Source organism: Pseudorca crassidens, chromosome 3, assembly GCF_039906515.1.
Source record: "Pseudorca crassidens isolate mPseCra1 chromosome 3, mPseCra1.hap1, whole genome shotgun sequence".
Taxonomy (NCBI): domain Eukaryota; kingdom Metazoa; phylum Chordata; class Mammalia; order Artiodactyla; family Delphinidae; genus Pseudorca; species Pseudorca crassidens.
The window spans coordinates 6,773,481-6,787,874 of record NC_090298.1 but is presented as its reverse complement, the minus strand read 5'-3'; the positions used below and the strand labels follow the sequence as shown (position 1 = coordinate 6,787,874).

Sequence of the window (14,394 nt, the reverse complement as noted above, 5' to 3'; positions counted from 1 at the left end):
TTTGATTTTTGAGTACAGCATGACATTTTCCTCCACTTGATTTCTGAAATATGTTGGGAAAATTACAGCATAAGCAGTTACACCAACGTTAACCACGACTTTAGCATAAAACTACGTTAAAACACAAAGGTGGTAACTAAACATGTATTTGAGTACAAAACGATACCATACTGACACACAATTCACAAACAACCTTGACAAAAATAAAGCAAAGCCAATGATTGTACTTTCTAATGATTCCTTTAGTAGGAACGTTCTAAAAAGTGGGCATAAAAGTAGTTTAACAAGGTAGGCGTCCTGCATGAAGACATGCTGAGGCTGATTTTATACATTTGTTTTTTATTATTACTATTAGCATTGTAATTGGCTAACCTTTGTCAAGGAACAAGATTTCTTCTCTCTTCTGCTGTATTTTATTCCAGTGGGTTACAGAGTAGTAACCGCTATTTCCTCCGGTCAAATGAATCTACATTGTGTGAAATCAGACTTGCCTGGGTTTTAGCTGCCAGTATATTACAGGTAATCATTTTTTCTCAGTTGTGAGGTGTTGAGGTTTCAATCAGGGCAGAGTTGAGACTGTTTTTTACTTCAATCCTGGTATCACGCAAAGCAGAGCACCTATCTCGGCACTGCTGGTGTGCCCTGAGTGCTCTGTGGCAGGTGGAAGGCTTTATCTATTTGGGGTATACAGCAGGGATTAGGCAGGTGTGCATTCAACGTGCTGGCATATCTGAATTGCAGCTCTAGCCAGCCCTAGAGACTTTATTGTATATGTATGGAACTCCACACATACACACACCACATACATACATACACTCATACGATTCCTCCATAAGTACTGTAAATATTCTGAAATGCACACTTGCAAAGCACAGTCTAGAAGAGGTATGCATTTTGCAAAGCTATGTAACTTAATTTTGGAGGCACAGTTCAAGGTGAAAATCATTTACACTTTCCATGAGTCAACTTGCTTGATAAAAATTAAATAGGTTTCCATAAAGATGAAAACTTTCACATAAAACCTTTTTTTTTTTTTTTTTTTTTTTTTTTGCGGTATGCGGGCCTCTCACTGTTGTGGCCTCTCCCGTCGCGGAGCACAGGCTCCGGACGCGCAGGCTCAGCGGCCATGGCTCACGGGCCCAGCCACTCCGTGGCATGTGGGATCTTCCCAGACCGGGGCACGAACCCGTGTCCCCTGCTTTGGCAGGCGGACTCTCAACCACTGCGCCACCAGGGAAGCCCCGCATAAAACCTTTTCATTTGGATCTACTAAGGTTTTCACCGCAGTTTAATTCAATAAACATTTATGGAGCATCTAATGAGTACCAGGAACCACACTGAGTTGTTTACCTCCTGCCCTTCATGAGGTCAGCCATGGCACACACACCTAAGGAGAATTCCAAGGCCGGTGAATGTAATCATTCTGTGCAAACCATGAAAGCCACCACCTTCTTTAAATCTTGTCTCCTGCCTTTTTGGACCGTTTAAAACTACAATAGCAATTCTTGGCTTTATAGACTGAGTGATATTTTGGCCTCCAAAGAATTGGTCTTCCTCCTGCTGCCTCCATGAGTTCAGATTCTAATGCTCAAGACCCTCTTCCAGGATTTAGAACACAGGTACCTCCATATTCTCTGATTTTTCGGGGTGGGGGGATGAATGCATTTTGAATAGTGTCACACATTACAACTTAATGATTTTCCCACGTGGAATCTACTGATCTTTAAAAAATATGCTACTGAACACACTATGCTCTAATTTTCTCTCTATAATTATGTATCATGTTGTTTATCAGTAATTTACTTGGGGAGGATTAGGCAGAGTTAAAAATTTTTTTAAAGATGAAATACTACTAACAAAAGCTATTATTAAGGATGCTTGCGGTGAAATGAATGAACTGTCTCAGAAAACTTGGCTTTGTCATGATAAGTATGACAGAGTATGGGGGGAAATTCTTTTGGAAAACATGTCATTATTTTCAAATAATAGGATTGAAATAAGAGAGGAATGATAATTTAAAAGTACTCACTTTTGTGCATTGATTCCATCAATTGCTTGAATCATCCTTTCATTTAATTCCTCTTCAAATCTCTTCTTTTGTGACTTGGTTCTATATGAAGGAGGAAATATTTGGGGTAAGAATATTATTACTAAACTAAACAGTAAGCCTGTGTGTCTATGATGCCAAAATCTCTGTCTGAATCTGTTAACTGAATTTTTTTTAAAAAAGGAAACAGTCTATGTGCAGCCTTTTCTCTATTAACATATAGCCACTCTGTGGATTGAATGAATTGGCTAGAGTTTTTGGTGCAGTAAAATGTTGCCTTACTACTCAGAGTGAAATTAAAAAGCAACACTGAAAGATATGTCCTTGGTGTCTGAGATAAAAGAAATTTCTGTCCCAAGAGATGCACTAGCCCTTGAATTTTTGCCTTTATAAACTTTATATTATGACAGAACATACTGGCTTTGGAAATTCCCTTGTAAAAATGTGGTGTGGTTGACAAAATAATCATTCCTATTTTATGCTTTCCTTGGTCAATTTTCAAGAATTTTCAGAACTAAAGTCTTACTTGAGACACGTCAAAGCTTCATTGCATGTATTTAAATGTTCCTCAGTTTTGGAAAGCGCTATTCACAGAAAACCCCACTTATATGTGCAGACCGCTCATTTGATCTTGGAAGTAAATAATCTTCAGTCATAATATAAAATGTTTTGCAAATAAATTGTGCCAAGATAAGAATGAGTTCTCCATGGTTAATTTGACAATTAGCATGAGAATGATGTAAAGGAGAAAATCAAAGTAATACTTGTTTTTAAAAGTTAAACATCTACTGCAAAGAGTATAATCACATCTGGCCCTTCCCGAACTGGCCTGACCGAGCCTGCACCTGAGTCTGGGTGTCCGAGTCACCTAGTCCCATGGGAGTGATCACGAGGCTTCTTTGTCTTGTGGTTGGTTAAATTACTCACTGAATAGACCTCCTACTCTGGAATAAAAATAATACTTTTCTGAGTTTAGAACTGCCTCTATATATAGATAAGAACAGTATTAAGTGTGCAATGTCATATTTATCTGTAATTAAATCTCATGGAATTATCATTAATGAGATGGATGGGTAATCTACCTACATTATATCATTGTTTGTGGATTCACACTTTCAGGTCCTGCTTTCTTTAAACAGGCTAAGGGCAGTTTTGGTTCAAAAACAGAACGATATTAAGTGATCCACCTGTAGACACTAAGCCAATGGAATTAAGAGGTTTTAGCATGCCAAATTCCAAGCTAAATTGGAAGGCAAACTAATTTTGATCCTTCTTTTAAAAAAAGCATGGCATCTTAGCAGTTATCTAAGATGGCTCATTCTCATTTATGGTTGAGGTGCTACCTTCATTTTAGACTCTTCTTTTTCTTTTAATCAGCCCTATGCCAAGTGTTGAGATTCCTGACTTCAGTTTGGTGGCTTTCTCTTTCAAAAAGTGTCTCCAAGTGTGAGAAGGAACAGTGTCGGTGCCTTGAGCTCACAAGAAAATTTAACCCTTCAATCATATATCCAGGGTGCTAACAATGGCATTGCCGTTGTGAGTCTGTTTTAGGATTAGCTTAGATAATGCCTGTGCGGTGCTCAATGCAGTAAATGTGGCACATGAAGTAGCCAATAAATGCCAATATTATGCACCCTTTGTATTCACTAATTTTCTGGCTAACAGCTCTTAACATGTAGACAGTTTCCTTGTCTCCACAGTTTTGTGACCTCCGCTACAGAACTGATAGGAGACCCTTGGGGCTGATCATCTCCCCATGAGGAGTTCTTAATTCACCAAGCAGGGCTTTATTCCTCAGACTTTCAACGTTTCAGCATTTTTGACCTTCCTGTCCTCATTCTTGCCCTACCGTTGGCTTCTCCAGTACTGAGTGTCCCCAACCCCTCTTTCCAATTCCTCTCCATTCTTTCTCCTGAGCTCCTTCCCTGACCTGTCCCACCCCCAGGCCTGGGCCACTATATCTAAAGAGGCGTGGAAGAGGTCCTGCTTTATCTCAGATGATGCTTCACTGCCCTGTGATGCCCACTCACTGCCAGGCTGTGGGCTCAGAGAGGTTTTAGGACCTTGGCCATGTTACATAGGCAGGACGTACACAGGAAGTCCCAGGTGAGGCTGATTTGAAAGCCGAGCTCTCTCTGTGAGGCTTGGGGCCACCAAAGATCAACCACCATGGAGGGAAGTGGAGTAGATGTGGAGGAAGCTCTTTGGAGGGCAGGCAGGACAGGAGAGCAGCTACGAACACAGGTTTTGGTGTCACAGACCCTGGGCATAACCATGGCCTCGCCTCCACAGTCATGTGACTCTGGTCACCTCCTAACCCAGCATCTTGGTTTCTTCCCTCCTAAAATGATAATGGCAATTTCATCTACCTTGGAGTAACCCTGTAGGGATGAAATTAGGTTTCCCAGATGCCTGGTACAGATAAAACTGACAGCTTCTGATCACTGTCTTTCAGACAGCACTCATCCCCAAATACACTGCCCACATCATACTGGTACTGCACGAGGTATTTCCCACTAGACAGATGAGAGGACATAGCACATATAAGGCGAAAGGACGTCCATGAAATTCTGTAGACAGTTGTTTGCAGATGTGCTAGTCTCTTATTGGCCTGAAGAGTCAAGCCTTCTCAAGATATGTCACAGGTCCCAAATATTTCTTAAATTACCTTAAACTCTCTTTAATTTGGTATTTGCCACTTAAAAAATAACATTTCAAAAGCCCAAGAACCCAATTTTCCTTATAACATAGGGCTCTAAGTGTTATATGTCAATGTTAAAATTTCAAATTTTACACAAAATACAAATTAGAGCTCATTACAACAAAAATAAAGTAACATAGAGGGGTCTGAAACAGTGTGCCCTAAAGATCTGGCAGGGAATGATCTAACTACTTTCAGGCAATGCGTTTTCTACAGGGATAAACTCACGTCTCTGTGGGGAAAGAAAGGCTGACTCAAGTTTGGGGCCTTTCATTAATTATCCTAACATCTTCAATAAGAAGTACTTAGCTCCCAGACCAACGCAAAAGTAAGACTCTGAGCCCCAAAGCTAGAGGAACACAGACAAGGAAAAGGGTTAGTGTCTGTCTGTGATCTTGTGAAGATGGCAACAGGGACCTACAGGCCTTTGTGGAAGCAATTTTTCTTTTTTTTTTTTTTGCGGTACACAGGTCTCTCACTGTTGTGGCCTTTCCCGTTGCGGAGCACAGGCTCCGGACGTGCAGGCTCAGCGGCCATGGCTCACGGGCCCAGCCGCTCTGCGGCATGTGGGATCCTCCCGGACTGGGGCACGAACCCGTGTCCCCTGCATTGGCAGGCGGACTCTCAACCACTGCGCCACCAGGGAAGCACCAATTTTTCTTTTTTTGAGCAGGGTGGGCTGCACTTCTTTTCACTATAGAAAGGCTGGACTTAACCTTGCTTTTATTTCTAGGATTCAACCCCACAAACATCATTTTAAGTAAGTTACTCATTTTAAGAAAGTTCAATTTTTTACTACAGATTAATATGAAGAAGAATCATTTTAAGAAAACAATTTAAAGTTCTAAAGTGTTTACTAGGCAGTGTTTTCCTTTTCCCTCTTTTAACTCTAATAAAATGACACCAATAATCCTATTTTTAGAAGCTGAAAGCAATTTAGTAGGGGCTTTCACAAGTAGCTGCACTTTTTTCAGAAGAAGTAGACTTCAAAATTACTATAATTGATAATAATTACTTTCAGGAATAAATAAAAAACAATTAAGCCTTTAAAAAATTAGAAAGTGGAATATATACACATATACTATACCTTAAGGTGCGACTTTGAAAATTATGCTGACCCATTGGTACATCCTAGTAAAAAAAAAGAGTATTAGTTGCCAAAAACATACTTTAAGAATCTTTCAGTGATAAGGATGTATATTTCTTCTTCTATCATGGAAAATATCATTTAGGTAACAAATAACTACCCATGAGGAGAAAAAGAGCTTAATTATAAGTGTGAAACATGATTAAAAATTCAGTTTATATTTAGAATTTTTTTGTAATCTGTAAACTCTGGTGTCAGGATTGTGGTTTGAATTTTTTAAATTTCCATCCTGATATTTGCAGATATGATTTCAAACAACGCCTGCAGAGGACGGTTATTAAAGTTACTGTAGACATATGATGGGAAAATGTAGTTTGGCATCAGACTGAAATTTAAAAAATGCTTTAAGACACAAACATTATCATAAAATCTATAGTCAATCCTTATCACTGACTGGGCTGTTAAGAAATGGGACTTTTGGTTAAGTGTGTGAAAGCGAGAATCATTGATCGAAAAGAAGAAATGTACATATGAGTGCTGGTAGTTCCTGAAAAAGGTCAATGACAGAGACAGACATTGGTCAGAGTTAATCAGTGGGGGTCTCCACTGCCAAATGTTCAATAATAGACTTAAAAAACCACAAGATTCACTTTCATACGTTTAAATAAAATAAAATAATTAAAATAAAACTTGTAACAAAGTGGCTCCAAATAAACTGTTCTTTGTTGTTTGATCTCCAAGGTTAGATCAGGAAATGTATTCAGCCTAGAGAAAGGTGAGTCTTAAAAAATAACTGAACTCCAAGTTTTACTATATAAAGTAAAACAATGCCTTATTTACCAGCTCTATCAACGTTAAATCAAGAGTCAATGAAGTTCTGCATAGGGGATTAGATAAAAGAAATAACTTTGGGCAATGACAATTGTTCAACCCTGGGATGTATTAATAAGAATGGCAGTGGGATCTTTCTGGAACTGAGTAAGAGACACAGTCCTATGGGCTTCATGTGCTAATAACCAAAGCCTCAGATGTCCTCTGTCTCTACTAAGGCAGTCCCTAGGCTCCATCCTGTGACTGGAGGCCAGCTGGTCAAGAAAACTGAGTTTGTCCCAGAGGCCCTCTGGTTTTTATACACAATTTCCTGAAGTTCAAATCTCTAGCCAGTAACAACTCTCTTGAAAGAGGCATCTTCACTAACACATAATAGCAGATTAAAGTCAGGCTGAAATCTCTCCTTTAGTGTTTTGCTGAGATAGTAAGGCAGACAGTTGCTTTTAAGTCCTGAGACAATAAAGACTGATAAGAAATTAGCAACCACAGCAACATCAATCACACACCCAGAAAAGCAAGGCCTTATTTTCACAGGTACACATATGAAACAGCACAGAAAATCATGTTTTAATATTTAGATCTGATTCTTATTTCTTGAAAACCAACCGACCAGACAACCAACCGACCGACCGACCAACTCTTGGTTTATAACAAATCTCGATGAGAGATATTAGCCATTAGTACTAATAATAAATGCAGTGTTGAGATGAAATTATCCAACTTTTTTCATAAGAGTGATAGAAGCATCGACTTTCCCTGACTACTAGATCCTAGGGTCTTAGGATACCTTTCCTCTAACAGGGTCTAGTTGCTGGAAGGTTCCAGTTGCCCCAATCCTGCCTCCTTGGATCTTTTCTCTTCTTATGATCTCATCCAGCTCCATGGCTTCAAATATCATCTAAAGCCGGATGCTTCTCACATCCACATCTCCATCTGGGACCTCTTCCCTGAGTTCCAGACTCGCACACCCAACTGCCAACTTCCTAGCTGCACTTCGGTGTCTAAAAGGCATACTGATTTGAAGATGTCCATTAGCGAAACCTGGATTTTTTCATCTGAAATCCCCTGACTTTCCCCGAGTATTTGTCATCTCAGTTCATGGCATCATCATTCTTCTAGGGGTGCAGCCAAAAAAGTGTGTATTCCTCCTTGATCCTCCTTTTCACACATACCCACTCCATCACCAAGTCTTATATGTTCCACTTTCAAATTATAACTTGAGTTTGCTTCTCACTGTTTCCACTACTAAAATCTTAGCATAAGAGGGCACCATCCTCCTCCCTTGGAACACTGCATTCTTGCTCCATTACCCAGAGCATTAATTATACTATGCCCTCCCCTTGGGTAAGACCCTCTAAGGACTTCCCATCACAATCAGAATAAATTATACATGATTACTTAGAGCCTCTCGCCCTGATGACCTCCCTTTGCTTTATTGCTGATGACGCTGCAGCCACACCAACCTTCTCTCTGCCCTCAAAGATGCCAATTCATTTCCATCTCAGGGCCACAGAATTTGATTTGCCACCGACTTCCCCCCTTCTCTGAGATGTCCCCAGTCGCCCCATCCAGAGTAGTCACACCATTCACTCCCAAAGACGATACTCCATTTTCTCTTCATCATGGCCCTGAGCAGGCACCTGGAGTGATCTTGTTTGTTCATTTGCGTCCGACTTAGGGTCTCTCTCTTTCCAACAGAATGCAAACTCTTCTAGACTTGCCCTGGTGGTCTCCCTTGTTGACTGACTGAGGGATCATGATCTTCTGTCAGATCGTTTATTTTTCAGTTGAAAAAGAACAAAGGAAGTTGAGAGAAGAGATATAACTGAGACAAAACAAGAATGCTGAGCCCCTGCCTTTTGGGCTTGGGTGTGTGATTGTGAAATGTCCACTTTTACCTGACAGCCTGGTATGTTTCTTTTTCTCATCAGCTAATAAGAATTATGTAACATCCCATTTTCTTTCTTTACCTCAAATGCATCCCTAATACAATTAATGCCATTCTGCAAGAAATTTTACTCAGAGACTGTTTTAAAATCTAACTATACCATTGGGATTATTCTAAGTGCTCAACTGTGTTTACTTTTCTCTCCTCTTATGAGTTTTTCTATTGTCTATCTGCACTTCAGCTATCTTATTGAGAATGTCCCTGCTGTAAGAAGCATTGAGACTTTATTCTCTGTTGGAAGTAAGGATGATGTAAATAAGGATATCCAACAATAGAATGTACATTGCTTCTGACACAGCCTGAACCTCTGGGTGATGAAGAGACAGTTTTATTGATGCCACTCAAATTCCAAGGACATCATGCCTTCATTTGTTCTCTTATTAAGATGCTCGGGCTTTCTATTGTACTTCATAATAGCAGAAGCAAAACACAAACCTGGATTTAAAAAAAGAGTTCAGCTGTATTCCGTTGCTACTGTCAGTTGTAAATTAGAGTCTTGGGTAATAAGGTTATAATGCAAAATCACTCTAGGTTAAAACCCTTAGCAATGCGGGGTTGGTGCTCATGGATAACCTGATATCTGTAAGGAATATCTGAGAATGCCAATCTGAGAAGTCGGCGATAGTGAGCTTGCCTCATTACAGACAAAAGTTACTTTGGCAGGAGATGCCTTTTGGGGAACTAGCTTTCGCCCAGCGCTAGGGCATGGGGAGGGCGTACCGTGGTGCTGATCTTGCCGTTCTCCGTGGTCATGCTGTCTCTGTGATGCAGGTGTGCAAAGGGCTTGGCCGCTCCCCAGGACTCCAGGTACCGGGTCATGCGGACGGAAGCCCTCATCTTGGCTCCATCGAGGGTGGCTCGAGGTCTGAAGAGGTGCTGGGGGCTCCGTCGTTCTCCCTTGGGGTGAGAAACAAAGCATTACACCTGGCGGGGCACAGGTGCACAGCCTCCCGCCTTCCTGCTCTGCCCACCAAGAAGCCTCCCTTGAGTAAGCAGATTCCTCTAACATCATGCCCTTCACTTTCCTGGTTCCTACTCTCATTCCTTCAGTGACTGGTATTCAGTGCCATGAGCTGTTGGAGCCCAATGATTTTTTTTTCAGACAACAAAACTTACCTGTATTTGAAACTTAGGGAAAAATAATAGCTATTTTAAGGGATGTTTTTATAAAGTTGATTCTTAGACAGAATATGCTGAACTGTTTCAATGTGTTCTTGATGGTTGTGTTTTTTCCTAAAGCGATTGGGGGTTTTCTGATGCTAAATGGCCCCGAATATCGGTGTTTTGGTGTTCTTTGCCTGAACGCAATGTTCTTTCTTTTTTTTTTTTTTCTTTTTTAATTGCGGGTATAGTTGCTTTACAACGTGGTGTTAGTTTCTGCTGTACAACGAAATGAATCAGCTATAAGTATACATCTATCCCCTCTCTCTCGGGCCTCCCTCCCACCCACCCCCATCCTGCCCATCTAGGTCACCACAGAGCACCGAGCTGAACTCAGTGTTCCTTGTACACATTTTTTTTTAACCTCTTCCCTGTGCCGTCCCTGTCCCATCACCGCACAGTTCGTCCCGCTTGTCATACATTTGTCTCCAGATCAACCCTCTAGTCAGTTGGAAGTTTGTCTCTGAAGGTGAAACTGGGGTTTTAGGGAGGTTATTGTGAGTAAACATTAATAACCTTGATCTCCTTGATGTTATGATATTGGTTTTGACACTTCAGAGGTGTGTCTTTCTGCTCTCTGCACTATTTACCAGCCTGCAATTTGGAGGGAGTTTACAGAAACCCTCAGAGCTTCAGTTTCTTAATCTGTAAATAGCAGTAGTACTCATTTGGCAGGAATTTGGGAAGGGTTAAAAGAGATGAGAACTCTAAGCCCCCGCTCTGGCCTGACACGTGGTGTGAAGAGTTAGAGCCAGCAGCTGTCTGCATGCGATGAATGGTGTTTACTGTATCAAAGCTACCATATCTGCACATAATGTACTCACACAAGTGTATACATGACATTTACTTGCCAATCTTCCAGAAGTTTCTTCTTTCCCTTTTTCTTATATCTTCATCCTACTTTCTCTCATTAGATTTTTTATCATCCAAAGCCTTGAGCAAAATCCTTATCTTTATTTAATTTTCTAACTGCCAGGCGGGGTCCATCATGGACTAACACACACATTGATCAACATTGACTAACCTATACAACCTCGTGATGCAGATAATACCCTTGTCATATAAACAAGTGATTCATTTCAAGTGTTTCTTTAATAAATATTTGAATCCATTGTTACAAAACACATACGCAGTTAAAGTAGTTTTAGAGGCAAAGATGAGCGAAGAATTACACTAGTTCTTGACTAAAAACACTTTCCATATGAGTACTTTGCCCTTTTCACTTTTAATCATAGAAGTCATAGGCTAATTATAGACTCTTTACAATACTGACCTTGGGGTTGATTACAAAGTAGGTCTTCACCAAGTGCTGCTTTAAATATGGGTCTCTGATGTCACCGTCTCCTTCCTCCACTTTATAAGCCCCATTCAAGTGTTCCAGTGTGACAGAAGAGATGTGAACACGTCTGAAATTCCATTTTAAAACCACAATCAGGATATATAAGGAGGAACGTGCAAGAAGACTTTCTATTTATTTGGGATTTCAGAGAGAATTTCTTCTGCCCCAAGTGAAGGAAAGGCTATATGTTCTTAGTAAAATTGACTGTAATTAAGGTTCATAGTCTGTTAACCACTGCTTTGGAAAGATGCTCCCAGATGTCATGAGCTACTAATAGTTGGAGCTTCTCTGCACTCACAGAAACCTGCATGGTGAATTACAGCAATTAAAACTCGATCTTATCGAATTTTGGGGTATGAAGATATTTTTTTTTTTGAAATGCATGCCAAAGTCATTTTAGGAAGTGTGCTGATCTGTATAAAAGTATGGGCTTTCTTTCTCAATGCTTGTTCTCATGCTTCTCCAAATTACAGCACTTGCATCGAGATTCTTGTGTCATCTATCCAGATGGTACCATTTGCTTATTTCAATAGTACTGATTTCAGAAGTTACCAATAATAGAGAAACGTCATATATCTCCACTGACTTATAAACCATCTTTAACTTAGGTTTCTATTCATAAATATGAAAATAAGTAGAAGTCTGTAATTTAGAATCTGACATCCACAGTCTTTGACCACGGGTCCCAGGGGTGGTTGCATTGGGGCTTGAGAGTTCATGTCCATCTGGTTAATGGAAAAGGCCACTGGGCGTGAGTAACGTGATACTAACCAAGGCAACAGAAATCACTGAGCAGTCGGTTATTAACCTGTCGACCTATTATTCCCAGCCCTGTTACCTGCTGGACGAGAGAAAGCCAATGTGCCGCCTTACCCGGGGACCCCTCCAGCTTCCATGTGGTTGGCCAGGGTAACGTCATGGGACCATACGTCATACTGCCACTTCTGCAGCCCGATCACGCCGCAGAGGACGTTCCCAGAATGCACTCCCACGCGCATGTTGATGTCCACTCCAGTGGCGTCCCTCACTTTCCTAAAGGGAAGGAAAGTCACATCACCTTCCAGGACCAGCCTCTTCTTCCTTTAATTCCTGGCCAATTTTCTGGGCATTTTATCATTCAGAATGTCTCAGATTGTTGGAAATATTGTCATGAATTCTTACTGTTGCAGAAGATTGCTGCTCTGAGGCAAGAGAAAGGGATTTTTCTTCGGTTACTACCAGACTAAACCACCAGCGCCAAGCCAGTGCTCTGGCCGGTAAAGCGTCAGGATGGCAGGGGTCGTGATGCAGCATTTTGGTTGTAGTTTCTACTTTTTCAACCAATGTGTATCACGCACATAACATGTGCTGACACCTCCTCAGAATTTTCATACTAAGACTCGTGTGACATTGCCTTGTACCGTCAGAAACAACCTTAGATGCCATTTGCAATTCTAGTGCTTAGCATAACGTATGTCCCCAAGGAATATTTTCTGCTGATGAGACAATACGGCTTATTTGTGAGCTTAATAATGACTTTAGCCTGAATAGGAATTAAAAAAAAAAAACCATGAAATGAAAGCTTTTCAATTGTTCACATTCTTTAACAGAAAAGAGAAAAAAATACTCTTTAAGAAGCTTTAATAATGCATAAGGTATCATTAAAAAGAAACTCATTTTAAAAAAATCATTTAAAAATACTTTAGGACTCTGTTGCCAACTCATTGAAAGAGACAAATGAAGAACTTCCTTTAAGCAAAAATAGCAATGCTTGGCGATGCTTATTTGTTTCTGCCAGTTAGATACATTTATCAATTAAAATTTTGTTGTAAAAGAAGAATGCAGGAAGGTATCCCTAGTTACATGGAAAGAATCACCCCAAGAGGAAACGTGACACTGATTTCAACACAGCAAGTCGTAAGGGTTACCAGGTGTGGGATGCGGTAAAATGAACCTGAAACATCTCAAAATGGCACAAGCATGCTTGAATGATGCAGTGACATCATCTGAGCATACTACCGATAAAAAGAAATGGGTCCATGATGTAAAAATAAATGACGTCCTGAAAAAAGAATATAGAAGGCTGTCTCTTTCCCCTCCCTTCCTCTCTACCCTCCTTACCTGTTCTCATTTTTTTTTTATAAAAAAGACAACCTATTTGGGGTACTTTACAAGTCATCCAAACCCTTCATTCCTGCTCCCACGAGGAGCATCTACATGACATAGGAGGCTTGTCCTACCACTCTGTCCCCATCAGCACTGAGTGTGGACAGCTGCCCGGGCCCTATCTGGTCCCCGTCTCTCCAGGCCTTTTCTCACTATGGTTCCTCTCTGCTCCCCACTCCCCTGAGTGTCCCCTTCCTGACAGGGCCCGGGAGTCACAAGGCCAGTCCGTGATAGAAGTGACTGGTTAATGATTCGACTCTTTGACAATCTCCACATGCTTCATGTCTTTTTTAGAGAAATGAGTTGATCAAGGGTTCAGATGGCCTGATTGACCTAACGTTTTAATGCATGTAGATGAAATCTGTGTGAAATCTAGAAAAATGTTGAAATGATCCCTTAGAGCTTGCAATAATAGACAATCTTTCTAATTTAAGAGGAGCCTTAATCACTTACACAATCAGGGTCCTGAATATCACTGCCTTGATTAAGAACAGTTTACATTTTCATGATAGGAAAAAAAAGTCTCTTTAAGCGTTGGGAATATTCCCAAACTGCAGCTGAAGTGCTTCTGCAGTGGTGAACTTAGCTAATGGGGAACAGGGATAAATGTGGAGGTCCAAACTTGGAAGGAAAAAACACAGGCAAACGTTTCTGGACCCATGTTGCTGATTCCCACCAAAACTGGAGATAATCTGGCAAAATTCCAAGTGCCAAGCGTGTGCTTTCTCCTCAGCAGCTTGAAAAACTGAAATTCCTGTATTCACGCTCAACTTTTGGCTTAAGAAATGGGAATGAAAATGCTTGTCTTTGTGTGTGAGAGAGAACAAAGAATTTCTGAAATGTGCTGAGGTGTTCGCTCTTTTCCTGGCTTATATTGGGGGTGTAGCAAGACAACCTACTATTATTATTTTTTATTGCAGTATGGTTGATTTACAATGTAGTGTTAATTTCTGCTGTACAGCAAAATGAGTCATATGTATATATATATTCTTTTTAATATTCTTCTTTTCTTTATGGTTTATCACAGGATATTGAATATAGTTCCCTGTGCTATACAGTAGAACCTTGTTTATCCATCCTATATATAATAGTTTGCATCTGCTAATCCCAAACTCCCAATCCATCCCTCCCCCAC

At 40.5% G+C, this 14,394-nt stretch overlaps 1 protein-coding gene across 1 annotated transcript in view; it reads right to left on the bottom strand.

The window, feature by feature from the left end:
• ADCY2 (adenylate cyclase 2) overlaps nt 1–14,394 on the bottom strand; it is a 433,654-nt gene that overhangs the window by 111,690 nt on the left and 307,570 nt on the right. The window contains exons 8-12 of the mRNA XM_067730355.1: nt 11,988–12,146; nt 11,049–11,181; nt 9,335–9,511; nt 5,836–5,879; nt 2,030–2,110 (exon numbers count right to left, since the gene is read on the bottom strand). Coding sequence (XP_067586456.1) covers nt 2,030–2,110; nt 5,836–5,879; nt 9,335–9,511; nt 11,049–11,181; nt 11,988–12,146 — 594 coding nt within the window. The remainder of the gene's footprint in view (nt 1–2,029; nt 2,111–5,835; nt 5,880–9,334; nt 9,512–11,048; nt 11,182–11,987; nt 12,147–14,394) is intronic.